At 31.6% G+C, this 20,057-nt stretch overlaps 1 protein-coding gene and 1 long non-coding RNA gene across 3 annotated transcripts; both read left to right on the top strand.

The window, feature by feature from the left end:
- Positions 1-10,357: 10,357 nt before the first annotated feature.
- Positions 10,358-11,513, top strand: LOC130936370 (zinc finger protein ZAT5-like). The gene has a single exon (XM_057866435.1). The coding sequence runs from the start codon at positions 10,466-10,468 to the stop codon at positions 11,378-11,380; it is 915 nt and encodes a 304-aa protein (XP_057722418.1). The 5' UTR covers positions 10,358-10,465; the 3' UTR covers positions 11,381-11,513.
- A 3,904-nt stretch (positions 11,514-15,417) lies between these two features.
- Positions 15,418-19,703, top strand: LOC130935761 (uncharacterized). 2 transcript variants are annotated; one of them, XR_009067962.1, is made up of 6 exons: positions 15,418-15,823; positions 16,065-16,108; positions 17,156-18,085; positions 18,170-18,801; positions 19,113-19,208; positions 19,358-19,703. It is a non-coding gene; the product is annotated as an uncharacterized LOC130935761 (long non-coding RNA). The 2 variants fall into 2 exon arrangements; XR_009067961.1 differs by having other exon boundaries at positions 15,419-15,823; positions 17,156-18,801.
- Positions 19,704-20,057: the final 354 nt, after the last annotated feature.

Genomic DNA, 20,057 nt, shown 5'->3' on the forward strand with positions numbered 1-20,057 from the left:
AGGTGTCAAGGATTTATCATCCCTACACTAATTAGGCGTGTAAAATTCCATCTGCATGCAATCCTGGCGTTTAACGCCAGACTGCAGCATGTTTCTGGCGTTAAACACCACTTCCATGCTTGTTTTGGGTGTTCAACGCCAATCTGCAGTATGTTTCTGGCGTTGAACGCCACTTCCATGCTTGTTTCTGGCGTTCAATGCCAGCTTCATGCTCTATTCTGATGTTGAACGCCAGCCAGATGCTCCTTACTGGCGTTTAAACGCCAGTAAGCTCTTCCTCCAGGGTGTGCTTTTTCTTCTACTATTTTTTATTCTATTTTTAATTTTTGTAATTGTTTTGTGACTCCACATGATCATGAACCTAATAAAACATACAAGACCAACAAAAATATTGATAAATAAAAATTGGGTTGCCTCCCAATAAGCGCTTCTTTAATGTCAATAGCTTGACAGTGGGCTCTCATGGAGCCTCACAGATATTCAGAGCACTGTTGGGACCTCCCAACACCAAACTTAGAGTTTGAATGTGGGGGTTCAACACCAAACTTAGAGTTTGGTTGTGGCCTCCCAACACCAAACTTAGAGTTTGATTGTGGGGGCCTTGTTTGACTCTGTATTGAGAGAAGCTTATCGTGCCTCTTTTCTATTTTTGCAGAGGAAGATCCTTGAGTTTTAAACATAAGGTAGTCCCCATTCAATTGAAGGACTAGCTCTCCTCTGTCAACATCAATCACAGCTCCTGCTGTGGCTAAGAAGGGTCTTCCAAGGATGAGGCATTCATCCTTCTCCTTCCTAGTGTCTAAGATTATGAAATCAGCAGGGATGTAAAGGCCTTTAACCTTCACTAACACGTCCTCTACCAATCCATAAGCTTGTCTTATTGACTTGTCTGCCATTTCTAATGAGAAAGTAGCAGCTTGTACCTCAAAGATTCTCAGTTTCTCCATTACAGAGAGTGGCATAAGATTTATACCTGACCCCAGGTCACACAGAGCCTTTTCAAAGGTCATGGTTCCTATGGTATAGGGTATTAAGAATTTACCAGGATCTAGTTTCTTTTGAGGTAAGGTTTGCTGAACCCATATATTTAGTTCACTAATGAACAAGGGAGGTTCATCTTCCCAAGTCTCATTACCAAACAACTTGGCGTTCAGCTTCATGATGGCTCCTAGACATTGAGCAACTTGCTCTTGAGTTACATCTTCATCCTCTTCAGAGGAAGAATAGTTCTCAGAGCTCATCAGTGGCAGAAGGAGGTTTAATGGGATCTCTATGGTCTCTAGATGAGCCTCAGATTCCTTAGGTTCCTCAATTGAGAACTCCTTTTTGTCTGGGAGACGTCCCAAGAGATCTTCCTCATTGGGATTCACGTCCTCTCCTTCCTCCTTGGATTCAGCCATTTTGATTATATCAATGACCTTGCACTCTCTTTTTGGATTCTCTTCTGTATTGCTTGGGAGAGCACTAGGAGGAGTTTCAGTGATTTTCTTACTCAGCTGACCCACTTGTACCTCCAAATTTCTAATGGAGGACCTTGTTTCACTCATGAAACTTAGAGTGACCTTAGATAGATCAGAGACTATGTTTGCTAAGCTAGAGGAGCTCTGCTCAGAATGCTCTGTCTGTTGCTGAGAAGATGATGGAAAAGGCTTGCTATTGATAAGCCTGTTTCTTCCACCATTATTAAAGCCTTGTTGGGGATTTTGTTGATCCTTCCATGAGAAGTTTGGATGATTTCTCCATGAAGAATTATAGGTGTTCCCATAGGATTCACCCATGTAATTCACCTCTGCCATTGCAGGGTTCTTAGGATCATAAGCTTCTTCTTCAGAAGATGCCTCTTTAGTACTGTTGGATGCATTTTGCCATCCATTCAGACTTTGAGAAATCATGTTGACTTGCTGAGTCAACATTTTATTCTGAGCCAATATGGCATTCAGAGCATCAATTTCAAGAACTCCCTTCCTCTGAGGTGTCCCATTATTCATAGGATTCCTCTCAGAAGTGTACATGAATTGGTTATTTACAACCATGTCAATAAGTTCTTGAGCTTCTGCAGGCATTTTCTTTAGGTGAATGGATCTACCTGCAGAATGGTCCAGTGACATCTTAGAGAACTCAAATAGACCATAATAGAATATATCCAAAATGGTCCATTCTGAAAGCTTGTCAGAAGGACACCTTTTGGTCATCTACTTGTATTTTTCACAAGCTTCATAGAGGGATTCACCATCTTTTTGTTTGAAAGTCTGAACATCCACTCTAAGCTTGCTCAGTTTTTGAGGAGGAAAGAACTTAGCCAAGATGGCCGTGACCAACTTATCCCAAGAGTCCAGGCTATCTTTAGGTTGTGAGTCCAACCATGTTCTAGCTCTGTCTCATACAGCAAAAAGGGAAAAGCATGAGCTTGTAGACTTCAGGATCTACTCCATTAGTCTTAACAGTCTCACAGATCTGCAAGAACTCAGTTAAAAACTGATAGGGATCTTCTGATGAAAGTCCATGAAACTTGCAGTTTTGTTGCGTTAGAGCAACTAATTGAGGCTTCAGCTCAAAATTGTTTGCTCCAACGGTAGGGATTGAGATGCTTCTTCCATCAAACTTGGAAGTAGGTGTAGTATAATCACCAAGCATCCTCCTTGCGTTATTATTGTTGTCATTATTTTCGGCTGCCATCTCCTCTTTTTTTTCGAAAATTTTTGCAAGGTTGTCTCTAGATTATTGTATTTTAGCTTCTCTTAGTTTCTTCTTCAGAGTCCTTTCAGGTTCAGGATCTGCTTCAACAAGAATATTCTTGTCCTTGCTCCTGCTTATATGAAAAAGAAGGGAACAGAAAATAATAATAGGGATCCTCTTTACCACAGTAGAGAGATTACTTTATGTGAGTATAAGAATAAAAGAATAGAAGAAGGAGAAGGGAGAAATTTGAACACAGAGAAGAAGAGGGGGTTTAAATTTTTAGGATGAAGAGAAGAGTGTTAGTAATTAAATAAATAAATAGAAGAAGATGAGGGAGAGAGAAATTCAAAAATTATTTTTGAAAAACAGTTAGTGATTTTCGAAAATTGTGAGAAGAAATATAATTAAAATTTAAATTTGAAACAATTAGTTAATTAAAAAGAATTTGGAAAAGGAATGAAGGAATTTTCGAAAATTAGATAGAGAAAAGTAGTTAGGTGATTTTGAAAAAGATAAGAAACAAACAAAAAGTCAATTAGTTAGTTGAAAAAGATTTGAAAATCAATTTTGAAAATATAGGAAGTTAGAAAAGATTTTTGAAAAAGATATGATTGGAAAGATATGATTGAAAAAGATATTTTGGAAAAGATTTGATTTTTAAAATTAAAATTTGATTACTTGACTAACAAGAAACTAAAAGATATGATTCTAGAATTTAAAGATTGAACCTTTCTTAACAAGAAAGTAACAAACTTCAAATTTTTGAATCAATCACATTAATTGTTAGTAAAGTTTTCGAAATTTTGAAATAAAGACAAGAAAAAGATTTTGAAAATCAAATTTTAAAAAATTTCGAAAATAATAAAAAAATAAAAAAGATTTGATTTTTGAAAAGATACGATTTTTAAAATTGAAATCTTGACTTGACTAATTTAAAATTTTTTGACTAAGTCAACCCAAAGATTTCGAATTTTTGAGAGAAATAAGGAAAAGATTTTTTTATTTTTGAATTTTTAATGATGAGAGAGAAAAACACAAATATGACCCAAAACATGAAAATTTTGGATCAAACCCAATGATGCATGCAAGAACACTATGAATGTCAAGATGAACACCAAGAACACTTTGAATGTCAAGATGAATATCAAGACTTATTTTTGAAAAATGTTCAAGAAAAGAAAACATGCAAGACACCAAACTTAGAAATTTTTAATGCTTAGACATTATGAATGCAAGAATGCATATGAAAAACAACCAAAGACACAAAACAAGAAAACATGGAGATCAAACAAGAAGACTTACCAAGAACAACTTAAAGATCATGAAGAACACCATGCATGAAATTTTCGAAAAACGTATAAATTTTTTTAAAAAAACGTGCAATTGACACCAAACTTAAAAATTGACTCAAGACTCAAACAAGAAACACAAAATATTTTTTATTTTTATGATTTTATAAATTTTTTTTTATTTTTCGAAAATTACTTTTTGGAAAAACGAAAACAAAGAAAAAATTTTTGAAAGATTTTTGAAAACTTTTTGAAAAAAAAATTACCTAATCTGAGCAACAAGATGAACCGTCAGTTGTCCAAACTCGAACAATCTCTGGCAACGGCGCCAAAAACTTGGTGCACGAAATTGTGATCATCAACAATGGCGCCAATAGACTTGGTGCTCTCAAACATGAATCACACTTTGTCACAACTTCGCACAACTAACCAGCAAGTGCACTAGGTCGTCCAAGTAATACCTTACGTGAGTAAGGGTCGATCCCACGGAGATTGTTGGTATGAAGCAAGCTATGGTCATCTTGTAAATCTCAGTTAGGTGAATTCAAATGGTGATAATGGTTTTCGAATATAAGGATAAATAAACAGAAAGTAAAGACAGAGATACTTATGTAATTCATTGGTGGGAATTTCAGATAAGTGTATGGAGATGCTTTGTCCCTTCTAAATCTCTGCTTTCCTACTGCCTTCATCCAATCCTTCTTACTCCTTTCCATGGCAAGCTGTATGTAGGGTGTCACCGTTGTCAATGGCTACTTCCCATCCTCTCAGTAAAAATGGTCCAAATGATTTGTCAGAGCACGGCTAATCATCTGTCAGTTCTCGATCATGTTGGAATAGAATCCATTGATTCTTTTGTGTCTGTCACTACGCCCAACACTCGCGAGTTTGAAGTTCGTCACAGTCATTCGATCCCTGAATCCTACTCGAAATACCACAGACAAGGTTTAGACTTTCTGAATTCTCAAGAATGCTGCCATTGAATTCTAGCTTATACCACGAAGACTCTGATCTCACGGAATGGAAGGCTCGGTTGTCAGGCGAGGGCAACCATGCATCGTGCATCAAGAATCCAAGAGATACACACTCTAGCTCTCGCTTGTGGATCAGAGGTGGTTGTCAGGCACGCGTTCATAAGGACGGATGATGATGAGTGTCACGGATCATCACATCCATCAGGTTGAAGTACGAGTTATATCTTAGAACAAGAATAAGCGGAATTGAATAGAAAATAGTAGTACTTTGCATTAAAACTCGAGGTACAGCAGAGCTCCACACCTTAATCTATGGTATGTAGAAACTCCACCATTGAAAATACATAAGTGATAATGGTCCAGGCATGGCCGAGAGGCCAGCCCCCATGAAGGTCTAAAATTGCATACACTGATTAAAGATCAATCAAAAGACGTCTAATACAATAGTAAAATGTCCTATTTATACTAGACTGGTTACTAGGGTTTACAGAAATAAGTCTAAATACAGAAATCCACTTCCGGGGCCCACTTTGGTGTGTGCTTGGGTTGAGCTTGAGCTTTACACGTGCAGAGGCTTCTCTTGGAGTTAAACGCCAAGTTGTAACGTGTTTTTGGCATTTAACTCTGGTTTGTGACGTATTTCTGGCGTTTTACTCCAGAATGCAGCATAGAACTGGCGTTGAACGTCAGTTTGCGTCATCTAATCTTGAATGAAGTATGGACTATAATATATTTCTGGAAAGCCCTAGATGTCTACTTTCCAACGCAGCTAAGAGCGCGCCATTTAGAGTTCTATAGCTCTAGAAAATCCATTTCGAGTGCAGGGAGTTCAGAATCCAACAAAATCAGCAGTCCTTTGTCAGCCTGAATCAGATTTTTCTCAGGTCTCTGAATTTCAGCCAGAAAATACCTGAAATTACAGAAAAACACACAAACTCATAGTAAAGTCCAGAAATATAAATTTTGCATAAAAACTAATGAAAACATCCCTAAAAGTAGCTTGATCTTACTAAAAACTACCTAAAAACAATGCCAAAAAGTATAAATTATCCGCTCATCAGTCACATTTTTTTTTGGTATTTAAAATTAGTAATGCAATTGTTAAGATAAGTGTAATTCATTAATAGATTAGAGTGATTAAAAGCTTAATTATATTGTGTGGACACAAGATTGATTAATTAAAATTAAGGAGTGAAAAAGAAAAAAGAGTCACAATACGTAGTTTTGCTTTTTTTGCTAATATATAAAGATACGTGAAAGAAAAGAAAAATTCAAACATCACTATTTAAAAAAATTGTTAATCATGCATATGAAAGAAGATTGGGAAATATGCATGGATATAAATAATAAAAAATTATTACACGATTGTAGAATAAAAATAATCACATATATAAAAAAATAATTAATATATATGACTTAAATGTTTTTATGTATAATTAATATATATGTATATATAAATAAGAAAATATTTAGAATTATTTAATAAAATTAATATATATGTATACATAAATAAAAAATTACCATAATTTATGAAGATTATACATACAATGACATTAATAAAAAAAATAAAAAAATTATTAAATAATTTTAGGCTAAAAAAATCATAATAAAAAATAATTAATATATGCGACTTAAATATATTTGCATAAAATCAATATGTATGTATAAACTAATTAAAGAAATATTTAGAATTATTTAACAGAATATATAATAAATATATCCTCAGAAGAAAGAAATTATTAACTAAACAATTAATATATACATATACATAAATAAAAAAAAATACTATGATTTATGGAGATTATTATGCATATGATGTTGTTAATAAAATAACAAAATTATTGAATGATTGTATGCTCAAAAAAAATATTCATAACCAGAAAATTAAAAGATAATTAACATATGTGACTTAATATATATATGTATAATTAAATAAGAAAATATTTAAAATTATTTAAACAAAATAAATAAATATATCCTACAAATAAAAAAATTATTGACTAAATGATCAATATATACGGGTAGCATAAACAAGAAAGGCATTAAATAAAAAAAAATAGTACATTTTTTATTTTGGAAATAAAACGTAAATAATTATAACATAATGATTTATTTAATTATTAATATTTATAATTTTTATTTCAATCATAAATTTAAAAAAAGAAAGTAGATTAATAAAAACAATTCATAACTACATTAGAGTTGATACACTTAACACTAAATTAAGAAAAAACTAATGCATAATATGTTACTTTTTTATTAATCAAATTATTACATTTCAAATTAATTTCAATAAAACAATTTAAAATTATAATTTCAACCTTATCACGTTCATAATATGAGTTATTGAACAATTTATTATCATACGTATGGCATGTGTTAATAAATAATTTCTCATGTGTTCTTTTTCCCTCTAAAATGAAAACACTATTTTTACTTATAATTATTATTCTTTATCAATTTTTTATTTCTATTTCTCACATTTAATTTGTTAAAAAAATCTTTTCAATCATTGTTATTGTTATTTGATTTATTTATTTTAGATATTATTTATTAAAATGTATTAAAATTTATTACTATCAATTAAAAAAATTGAAAAAATTTTAGATGCTAATTGGTAATACATTCTTATTCCACATTTTAAAGATATTAAAATTATCATAATATTATTTCATGTACATATTTTCCAGGCATAAAAGAAGAATGTTAAGTTATTTTTTAGTGATTTAAATTATATACTGTTTATTAAAAAATTTTTGCATTCAAATTCTCTACTAATTTATTGTTGTTCATTTTGAGCTAATTTTGATATATTTTTATTTCACAATAAAATAACAAATAAACATTTGTTGTTGAGTTTAAGTATTACTAGGTTATTTAATTTGACATTGAGTATATATGTCTAGCGTATTGAACAAAATAAATTAATAAAAACAATTAATAACTACATTAAAGTTGATATACTTAATATCTAATTAAAAAATTTTTTAAACACATAATATGTTATTTTTTTTACTAATGAGATTATTATAATTTGAATTAAGTTTAATAATAGAACAACTTAAAATTATAATTTCAACTTTATCACATGCATGGAACGAGTTATTACATTTGTAGGTTCAAAATATTGACATCCAACCAATAAAATACATACATCGCAGAAATTCTACTGCATAGTACAAAAATTGTTAATGCACAACACATACATTTTTATGTATAGCACCAAAATTTTTTTTACATGTCTAAAACATTGACTAATCCATCTAACAAATTACATTTGTAGCAAAAATTTATGTATTATGTGCAAAAATTTATGTGTTATGAATAAAAATTTATATACTATGTACAAAATTTTTATGCTATATGATAAATTTGTACTTTATACAAAAACTTTTGTACTATGTCAATAAATTTTTGTACTGAAAATGTGCGAATCAGAAGAGGAAAAATAGTGATGCAATTGCATATTTTTTTGTTAGACTTATATCAATTTGATTAAACTTAATTACAAAAAGACTTATTGGTGTAGTATTATTGTAAAAAATAATATAATATTTTTTTATACACATAAAATATTTTTAAAATTTTAAATTTAAGTTTATTTACAAAAATTATTTACATTATTTAACATACATTAACAAATGATGCAAGTATAGAATATTATTAATGTGAATTAAAGAAGATGCTTTGCTTTGAGGCACTAAGTGCACATAGCCAAGCCTATCCCTAAACTAAACATGATGGTGGGGTGATGGGTGTTACGTACGTGCCCCTCACAAGTCACAACCCACCTTCCGCCACAATTCCTTACGCTAAGAATCTCTCTTGCCACTCCTTCCCATCTTCATTCGCACACTCTTTCCTTTCTATAGTCTATAACCTTACACCCACGAAACCCACAACCTAAGCACCGTCCATTTGTTATTTTGTTAAATGTATCCAATACTCCATGCTCCCTTTCAATGCTACCATTAATTAAGTATAAATTATATTTTTTATCTTTAAAATTTATCAAAATTTTTAAAATATTTCTAAATTTTTATTTTATTTTAATTTTGTTCTTCAAAATTTTTATTTGTATCAAATATATCTCATAATAATTAAATTTTTAGAAAATTTAAAATCAATCCAATAATATTTCGTGACAATTATGTTTGATTTGCTTGTGTCAAAAGTTGTTTTAGTGAAATTATTGTTAAATTTATTGATCCTAATTTTTTTGAAAAATTAGTTGGACAAAATTAAAATAAAATAAAATTTAAAAATACTTTTAAAAATTTTAATAAATTTAGAGGACAAAAAATATACTTTACTCATTAATTAATTATGGTCTTCTTATTTTATTATTATTACTTATTTAATTTAGTTTATATGTCAATGATTATGGATCATGTATGTGTATAGTTGCGCGCCGTGATTATTGGGGCATTCCCTTGTATGTGTCCAGTAATAATTAACAAGCTAATAAGGTAGTGATTAATGTGTACAAAGAAGAAGTAGGAAGTAATGGTGGTTGGGTCAACTCCACATGATGACATGTACTCCCGCTTTAGCAAGCTAACACCGTACCATGCATGTTGCTGGTGTGTATATGTAGCATTAATTCGAATTTTAATTATTATTCGTAATATAATCAATCATGTGTATGTGGTGGGTGACTGTTTCTAATCAGAATAATATAGCTAGCTAGTGTGAACATAATGATCTCAACCCATGAAGAAAATTCCCACACTAGCTAGTAGGAGTAGAATAACAATTATATATATATATATATATATATATATATATATAGGAAAAGTCTAGGGGCCAACAGTTTTATTGAATTTTGGCCAGCATATAACCAGCAGAGGAAGGTGAGCCATTGGATGAAATTTCACACCAATCTCACACCATCAAATCATCATTGATGGCTAGTTAATGGCTAACAATTACAAAAATTGCTGGCCCCTAACATTGCTCATATATATATATATATATATATTAATAATAGTAGTAATAATAAGTGGTGGTTGGTTATTACTATATTAAGAGGTAAAAATTAGTAACCATAAGCTGTACCTGGTAGAAGCAAAGCAAGCCAATTAATAATTAAGAAATTGAAAAAACAGAAAACACAACCACACACACACTACAGATATGTTATTGTATGTTTATTTATTTAGGTATAGTTAGAATTAGAAGTTGTGTGTGGTTCCAGGCTTGCAAAGCAATCCTTCCAGAGAAGAATCGTTGATAAAAAGTAATGGGTTTGCTTCAAAGCCAACCGAATCTCACTCGTGTCCTCGACTCCTCATACTTAACAATGCATCTTTCTCTCTCATTCAATTCAACACTTGACACCACCACCTGTAATCACACACATATATATAACTAACTAACTTCCAAGGTTGGAAACGCAACTCTGGCACACATTGAGTTACTGTTAAAGAAAGCCCCTTTTCTCACACCAACCCCTTATATTAACTCCATCGTCCCATCCCACTCTTTTCAATTCATTATTCATTCTCTCTAATTAACAACAATATGGAGCAGCAGGAGGAAGAGGAACATGTGGTGCGCAGCAACAATAATAACAACAATGATCACATGCAAATTATGATGAAGGGCAAGCGCACCAAGCGTCAGAGGCTACCTTCCCCACTTAGGTTAGCTATGGCCATGCCTTCTTCAACTTCTTCAACCTCCTCTTTCGGTTTGGATACCCCAACAACAACCGCAAGAACGGAAGATGAGGATAATAACGACGAAGACATGGCGAATTGCTTGATCCTCCTGGCTCAAGGCGGCGGAGGCCGGGTAACCCGCCATAATAACAAAAAAGAAAGCATATTCAACCTTTACGATTGCAAGACTTGTAACCGAAGCTTCCCTTCCTTCCAAGCTTTGGGAGGACACAGAGCCAGCCACAAGAAGCCCAAGATCTTAACAAACAGTAGTAGTGTTATTACTACAGAAGAGAATTACAATAATGACCCTACAAGCACCGCCCTCACCTTGCAAATATCAAACAGCTCCATGTACTGCCGCAGCACCACCACCACCAAAACAACAACCGCCATGGAAACCACTGCTCCTATTTCCAAGACAAGTAAGGTTCATGAATGTTCCATTTGCGGTGCCGAATTCACTTCTGGCCAAGCTTTGGGTGGTCATATGAGGAGGCACAGGGGTTTCTTGACCGTTTCTTCCGCCACAGCCGCAACCACAACCACCACCACCACTACAACTACATCATCATCTATTAGTGGTGCTAATGCTGATCATCAAGAGACCAAGAACAATAATAATAATGTCAACAAGAATATTTTGAAGCTGGACCTCAATCTTCCGGCACCGGAAGATGATCATCACAACAGGGTATCAAAGTTTTCGTTCCAGTCCAAAGAGAAAGTTATTGTGTTCTCTTCTGCAGCTTCTCTCGTAGATTGCCATTATTAGATTGTTCATAATAATATATAGCCTCACTTCGATCCTCTCTATCATTTATTAAGTGTTCAGTTATATTGACATTTCTTAATTCGTTCATATTGTCCAATTGTCGTTATTTTCACTCCATTAACCCTTGTATACATTCAATGATTCTCAGTTAATATTCAAAATTAATTTGAACTTTTATTCAGACTCTGGTTTTGAAATATATACTTACGTGCACAATTTATTCCTCTTATATTCATTGTATATATTGGTTTGAGAGATTCTTTGGTACCATGTTTTTGGTTCGACAATTAGAAGGAATCTAAGTATAGGGAGAGCAACGGAGATACATGATACTTCATATGAATTTCTCTTTTTTTTTTTTCAGTCTCAATAAAATCATGTCATCCATATTTAAACTTTATTATTATGAAGTTTATTAAATTGGTCAACGAGTGAAATGTCATATATATAACGATTTTTTTTATATTATTTATATCTTCTACTTTTCATGTTAAAAATTATTAATCAAAGATAAAAAAATTTGTTTTTAGTATATATATATATATATATATATATATATATATATATATAATAAAAAGCATACAAACATCATTTTTCAATATTAAAATAACCTTCCGATAAGATATTATAATACATAAGCATAGGGGCGGAGCTAGAAGAAATATTAGAGGGGGGCCAAAAATATTTACACACTAAAAAAAGACTAAAATAAAATTTTAAGGGGGGGCTAAACTGAAATTTACATATAATTTACATGTAAAAAATTAAAATTAGGGGGGGCGATTGCCCCCCTTTGTATGTATGTAGCTTCGCCCCTGCATAAGCAAAGGTTGTAAATCCGGTATCCGTGAGTAAAGGATTAATAATGCACATATGAGATATGGACAATGTTAACGAGATAATATTTAAGATTATTTTATGTAACATGATATTTAAAATTTTATAAATATAATATTTGTAATTATATATTTATTATATTTAAAATTATATAATTATTTTAATAATAATTAACGAATATTAAATAAAATAATTTTAAATTGTTTGGACTATTTTTTATAATTATTTTAAGGATTATTTTTTATTATCTTCGTATCATTGGATTTTATTTCACAAATAAAATAAAACAAAATCTCGTAATATTACAAGTAATAACGTTCAAGAACTTAAATAAAGATGTTAAAAATAATTTTTTTAAATATTTTAAAAAAATTAAAATTTAACACATATAATTAATTAAATTATGTTATTTTTATTAAAATTAGACCGGACAAATTAGTTTAATCAAAAAATAAATAAATTAAATTTTGAACCTGTATAAATTAATATTTTTATAAAAAATGACTATAATATTTCTATTATAAAAAAACTATAATACTCCTATATATATATATATATATATATATATATATATATATATATATATATATATATATATATATATTTTTGAAAACTCTAAATCCTAACCCTATGACGACAGAGATGAAAATGGCTAGAATTCAGGATTCTCGAAATTAATATATATATTAAGAGTATTTTAGCTATTTTCTATAATAGATCAGAGGTATTGTAGATATTTTTTTATAAAAAATAATATTAATTTAGACTGATTCAAAATTTGATTCATCATTTTTCGGTCAAATTAATTTGTCTAGCCTAATTTTGACAAAAATTATACAATTTAATCGATTATATGTATTAAATTAATTAATAAAAAATATCTTTAAAAAAAACATTTTAGACATTTTTATCGGAGTAGCTCCATATAATAAAATAGAAAAACAAATATTCAAAGTTAAATAAGAGCTTTTAGGAAGAACTCTAAAAAGTATTCTATTGAGAATATTCTTTAAATAAAATGAATTTTATTTAATATTTTCTAAAATAAAATATAAATTATTCTTTATGATATATACCTAATAATTATTAAACAAAATTAATTAATTTATCATAATTAACTTAATTCTTAATTCAACCTAAATTTTGATAACCTAATCAATTAAGCATACTATAATTTTTTTTTTTACAAATTATAAAATTACTCTAGAAATCTCATATTTTTTCTTTTTTTTTCATACTATACACCTATTAATTAGTTCCCACCACAATCTAAAAAAAATTAAAAAAAATATACATTTAAAAAGAAAATCCAAGAAGTATAAAAATTTTAAAATTTTAAAATTTTAACTGTGATAATTCTTTCTTGTTTTATTAATTTTTTTTTAATCTTCTCCATCCCACTTAGAGAATTTTCTTACGTTTTTCTCTTTTCATGTCCCATGCAAATTGACGTTTTTCTCTCTCTTTCACTACAAGAAATTACTAGAATAACAACCAATTTTAACGACAAAAAAAACTAGTCGTTAATAGCGACCGATATATAATTTTTTGGACAAAAGAAAAATGTTGGTCCCTAAATTACATTAAGTGATCAATTTTAACGATTAATAAAATTAGTCACTAGTAGCAATCGAATTAGCGACTGATAAACTTTTGATACAACCAACATAAAGTTGGTCACTAAAATCGGTCACTATCTTTTAATTTAGTGACCGAATTAACAACCAAAACAAAGAAGTAATATCTTTAGGACTCTTAGTCACTATTTTTTAATTTAGCGACCGATTTTGCAACGAATAGGGAAATGGAGTAATTGGTTGGTTGCTAATTCGATCGCTAAGGCTGTGCTCGCTAAATCGATTGCTAGATAGCGATAAAACTACTATTATAAACTAATCAGTCACTAAATCGATAGCGATAATGTCTTTTCTTATCGCTTCCTCCTTTGGTAACTTCTCCAGCAACAACAATAACATAGTCTTCCGATGAAGCTGACATGTATATAATTATTGACTTTGTACTATTTTCGTTGCTCTTTGCTTTTGGCTTTGTTCATTTTTGTTTAGTAGCAAAATTTAAGAAATTGAATCTCTGTATTTGTGTTGAGGTTTTTTATTAGAGCACTATGTTGTGATGAGGCTTTTGATTGTAGGCACTGCCACAACGATGCTAAGGTGTGTTAATTTATTTATCACTACAACATTTTGGGTCTATAGCCACGGTTTTTTACCGTGACAAAAAAAAGGACTATGGTCACGGTTTTTAGAAAATGGATGACCATAGAGTATCTACGGTCACGATTTTTAGAAAAGGATGGCCTAAAAGGGTCTATGATCACATTTTTGGAGGGTGACTTAAAGGGGTCTACAGTCACAGTTTTTCAAAAAAAGGGTGACCTAAAAGGGTTTGTGGTCTCGGTTTTGAGGGATGACCTAAAGAGGTCTATGATCACATTTTTTGTGGGTGACTTAAAAAGATCCATGGTCATGGTTTTGGAGGTGACCTAAAGGGTTCTATAGTCACGGCTTTTCAAAAAAGGGTGACCTAAAGGAGTCTATGGTCATGCCTTTTGGGGGTGACCTAAAAGGGTCTATGGTCACGATTTTTTAAGGTGACTTAAAGGTATGTACGGTCAATGTTTTGGGGGGTGACCTAAAATGGTTTATGGTTACGGTTTACGAAAGGGTGACCTAAAAGGGTCTATGGTCATGGTTTTGAGGGTGACCTAAAATGGTCCATGATAACAGTTTTTAGGGATGACCTGAAAAGGTCTATCATCACGTTTTTCGAAAACGGGTGACCTAAAGTATCTATGGTCACAGTTTTTCAAAATTTTTTTCGAACCTTGCCCCTCCCAAATGGTATCATTTCTTCCATTTTCAATTCCTCCAACTCTCCAATTCGATCCCCAAACGGTATCGTTTCTTTCATGAGGATAGCCACTGATTTATGATTTGGTCACGTTTTTTTTTATCACACTTCAAAAATGTGGTTATAGAAAAATTTTGACACGTTTTTATTAGGATGGCCACTGATTTATGATTTGCCATTTTTTTTTTGACATTCTCCATGAAAGAAAACAAGTAAGCTTTTATAGCATGCTTAGTTTGTCAGGATACGGGCGCATTTTTAAAGCATGTCTATATCCTCTAATTATTTGGGACCCTAAAAAACGTGGCGATAGAGTTCCACTTGAAATTTAATTTCTCACTCAAACACTTAATTTCTTTTTTAAACATCCATCACTCAAAACAGCCCTCACTTAGAAGTGAGAACCCAAACCCTCGAATCATCTTTATCACTCAACTAAGAACCCTAAACCTTCGTAGCCCTCTCTCAGCTCGCAGCCCACTCAGCTCGCAGCCCTCTTCATCACTGAGAATCCATCTTCATCTTTCAGCTTGTAGCCCTCTCTCAACTTGCAACCCTCTATCCCTCTTTTGTAACTCTTGGAAACTTCAATCAGTGCTGCCTCCGTCAGCGTACCCTCCCAAAGAATAAGAAAGTTTAATTACCCAGAAAAAAAGAATAAGAACGTTTAGGTTTTTTGCGTTTTTCTCTGTGGCTCACTGGAAACTCGTTCGGCACCTATTCATCGTCCTCAAGGTATTCCTTCCCTCTCCTTTTTGCCAATTCGTTCACGTTCTATTATTTTATCGTTTATTTTTTCAAATATATTGTCTCATGCGATGATTTTCTTGTCAAGTCCTAAACGAGTAGCTGGTACTATCATATGTTTGTACTGTTAATGTTTATTCTATGAAAATTACAAAAATATTTGTTGTAAAGCTTCGTACCACAAGATCTGATTTTTCGGTATATTTTGTTGTTTTATTTCCCTGTACAGTGAAGAAGAGACCGCTCTTTTTTCCTATCAACAAGGATGTCTGGGTATGTTCCATTTTATTTATCTCATGTCTTATATATTCAATTTTCTTTCCTGTATGGTTCTTAATGTCGTGTTGTTGTTCATATTATACTTTGCATACTGCTTGCAATCTAATTGACTTGAAAATTGAACACAATAAAGTAATTTTGAGTATTGGATCATATTTTTTTTGGGTCAATATATGGAAAATTTGGGACATAATGGAGTTACATTTTTTTTTTCAAATTAAGAGTGACACTCTTGACGGGGAATATAGGGTTTTTTTCCCATCTATTCATAATCAAGAATAAATAGTTCTAGCAATTTAATTTTCATCCCTTGTGGAATTGGCTTTAAAAGTAAAGTCCCACATGATTTGATTAGTCTTTTGTATTGGATTTTTTTAATTCTCTATGTGCAAAGTTAGCTATTTTAGGTTGTTGTAGTTATCATGATTCTTCTATTTGTATGTTGTGCCCTTGATATCTTGAGTAGCTTACCGGCCACCACTGACAAACCATTTCTTTTATTTGATTAAGCTACTATTCTTGTCTCCAAAAGATTCAATTTTTGAAAAAATGGCCTTCGAAAGAAAAATGACATTTTGATTCTCCAAAAATATCCCAATTTGCCAAAATATACCAAATATAGGGAGGGATACAGTATTTTGCAAGCCTACATAGAAAAATGCAATTTCTCCATTTTTCAAATTTATTGGTTTTATGCTAAGTGAATTTATTTTGGGCCATTATTCCTTTGTGAATGGCAAAAATTTAAAAAAAAAAGAAAATTGGGAAAAGGATTCTAGAGATTGAATTTTTCTTCGATTATTTGTATGAACTTTCTATATAATTTTTCAAATGTTCCAATAAAAAATTAGAATCAAATGCACGAGCTATTTGCCACTTATGAAGAAAATAACTTATTTTGTCAAACTGAAATCATCTTTGGGGAGCCAAAGTGCCATTTTTCTCCCTCTTTCAGAAGGGTCATTTTGTCAAAACTTGAATTTTTTGAAAGCCAAAATGGTAGTTAGTTGATACCCTTTTTATCATACTCTTAATCTGCAGTGAAGAAGGTCCTGTTGTGGCAGCTGAGCCAGCAGCTCCTGCCATCGGCGAGCCAATGAATATCATGACTGCCTTACAGCTAACACTTAGGAAGTCACTTGCTTATGGTGGTCTTGCACAAGACCTTTGTGAGGGTGCCAACGTGATCAAGAAGCGCACTGCTCAGCTCGTTGTTCTTGCTGAGGATTGTGACCAACCTGACTATGTTAAACTCATCAAGGACCTTTGTGCTGAGCATTTGTGATTTGAGTCTTTCTTACTGAGGATTGTGATTCTAGTCTTTTTTCATACTGATAACATTATCGTGATTTGAGTACTCATCTTATATTATGTTTTTGTTATTTTTTATCCAAAGTTTCAATCTTTTGAATTTTATTTCAGGCTATAAGGGTTGCTGCCATGAACTGTATTGATGGGATATATGCATTGTGAGGTCGTACTGCATGTTCTGGCAAGAAAAATAGTACTTAACTGTCAGCGCAATTGGACTTATCCATTACTTCTTAATTAATATTTCCTTGATATTAAGATTTTCTAAACTGGAAATAAATGTCTTAATTGATGGTTACTATACTTGTCAAAATGTTTCAATACAAAATGCTTGTTATGCATGCTTTAGTTTGTTGAAGGGGTGCATAGGTATTATTAAAACTCATTCTTCATCTTATACAGTAAAAAGAGGTAAATAAAACTGCAACTGTGATAGTGGAGATGCAATGATATCTGAAATTATAAAATCCTCTTTCTTGCAAGAATTAAACCTTTTGTGTTTGGTCTATATGTCTGCTTAATTCATTATCATACTCCTTATTTTATCTTGCAACAGTTGGTTGGCTAATACATACAAATCCATTGCCTTGTATAATCCAATATTTAAGTTGGTAAATCCGGAAGGCAATTAACTCGTTGATATATATAAATGTTTACATGGTGAGATGTGAATCATTTAATGGAGCACCTCATATCAATACTTTTACTTCTGCTTCTACTTACTGTTATTATTATTTTTATCAGTGCACAAAGTGTGGCAAATCTGATCAGGTCAATTTCTACATTGTATATTCATGAGGTTGTTTCTTTTTCTGCCCCTCTCTGAGTCTCTTCTTTGTTTGTTTGCATCACCCATTTTAATTCTCTTGTTAATAAATCGAGGTAGGTATATGGCTACCCTTTCTCTGTTCCTCTCTGTGATTTCAAAATGGTTGAACTTTGAACTGTGAACTTGAACTATGAATTGTGAACTTGTTTCTTCAATTGTATATTTTCAGGATAATTGATTGTAATTATTTTGATTCTTCTGTTTCTTGAGAATTTAAGTTGTTTCCTGAGAATTTGAGCATGGTTTTGATTCCTCTGTTTGTTTAGCGAATGTCCTTGAACTGATCTAAACTTTAATCTGCATGGTTTGTTTAGCAAATGATTTTGATTCCTCTGTTTCCTGAGAATTTGAGTTGTTTCTATGTGTTTTATAGTGTTGAAAATTATGATTCATTGATCTGTACTTGATGAGAAATTTATAGAATTTTAAGGTTGAGGTTAAGTTTGATTGTCCCGATTGATTTGATACTTCTGATGAGTACCATTCACAAGAACTATCTTTGACACTTTATCACAGAGAAGACTCATTATCCAAGAGAAGTAACCTAGTAAGTTAGTTTTAATTTTCCAGCTTCATTGATAACATTATTCAGTCTAAGGGATAGAATTATGTGATTGAGATATTACATTATCTTGCCTTATTTTCATTGATAAGCTGATTTGTAGTATCTGATATATATGAAATTTGGAACTTGTAATGCTATACGCTAAGCAATTATTTGACTTCAAAGAGAAATTTTGTTTTTCTCAAGAGCGTAAATGGATCAAGCATTGTTTTAGCTTTATGCAATTTATGCATCCTTGTTGAGGCTTTCATTATAGAGTTCATAGGATCAAGGAGACACGGTTGATTTTTCAGGACCCTTAATATCTCAAAGGTACACCGTCCATGAGATCTTAGAAAGATATGAGCGACACATACATCATACTGTCCGGCGATCGTGGTTTCAGAAAGGTATAACAGCATTTTCAAGCTGACTGTTACAATACAAAACTGCAGTATGTTTTGTGTTGTTGTGCTTAGACTTGTTGAAATCATTATTAAATGAAGATAAAATGGTTGAGTGTGTTTTCATGGCATTTCTTTTAAACTTGTTGTTGCAGGTAAGAAGAATGGGAAGTAAAGAAACTGCATTGATATTCATGCATAATGCTGTGAGCTACAAGATTTAGCAGCATGAGTTTTTGCCTACAAACCGCGAAACTCAACAATATTATATTTGGATTATTGATATTTATTTTTTAATTTCTTTATTTTCTACACAAAAAATGACAAAGATATAGAATAAGTTAATGACTTTTAATAAGTTTTATATGTATTGATATTTTTTATCCCAATGTATTTTATAACTACTTTGGTTATAAGAGATTGATATAAGCTAATTTTGTTTGAAATTTATTAATGTAATACAAATTTTCATTAATTAATTTTTTAAATGATATTCACAGATTTTTGTCAATGTTTTTTATTGTTTTTGGAGTGTTAGAGTACGTGTAAAAGCATATGCCAGATTTTTTTTAATTTGATAAGGATATAGCCACGCTTTAAAAGCGTGGCAATAGGTCCATGTTTCTTCGATTATTGGCACGCTTCAAAAGTGACATCATATCTTTTACTATTGGCACCCATCAAAAGCGTAGCCATAACTTTCACTTTTTGGTACGTTTTTAAAGCGTGCCAATAGGTTAATACATATGGCCACGCTTAAAGAGTTGAAAGCATGGCAGAAAGTATGCCGATAGAGCAATCGGCACGCTTGTGGATGTGACCCTTTCAAAAGCATGTCGATAGTTCAAAAAGTGT

This window comes from Arachis stenosperma, chromosome 6, assembly GCF_014773155.1.
Source record: "Arachis stenosperma cultivar V10309 chromosome 6, arast.V10309.gnm1.PFL2, whole genome shotgun sequence".
NCBI classification, from domain to species: domain Eukaryota; kingdom Viridiplantae; phylum Streptophyta; class Magnoliopsida; order Fabales; family Fabaceae; genus Arachis; species Arachis stenosperma.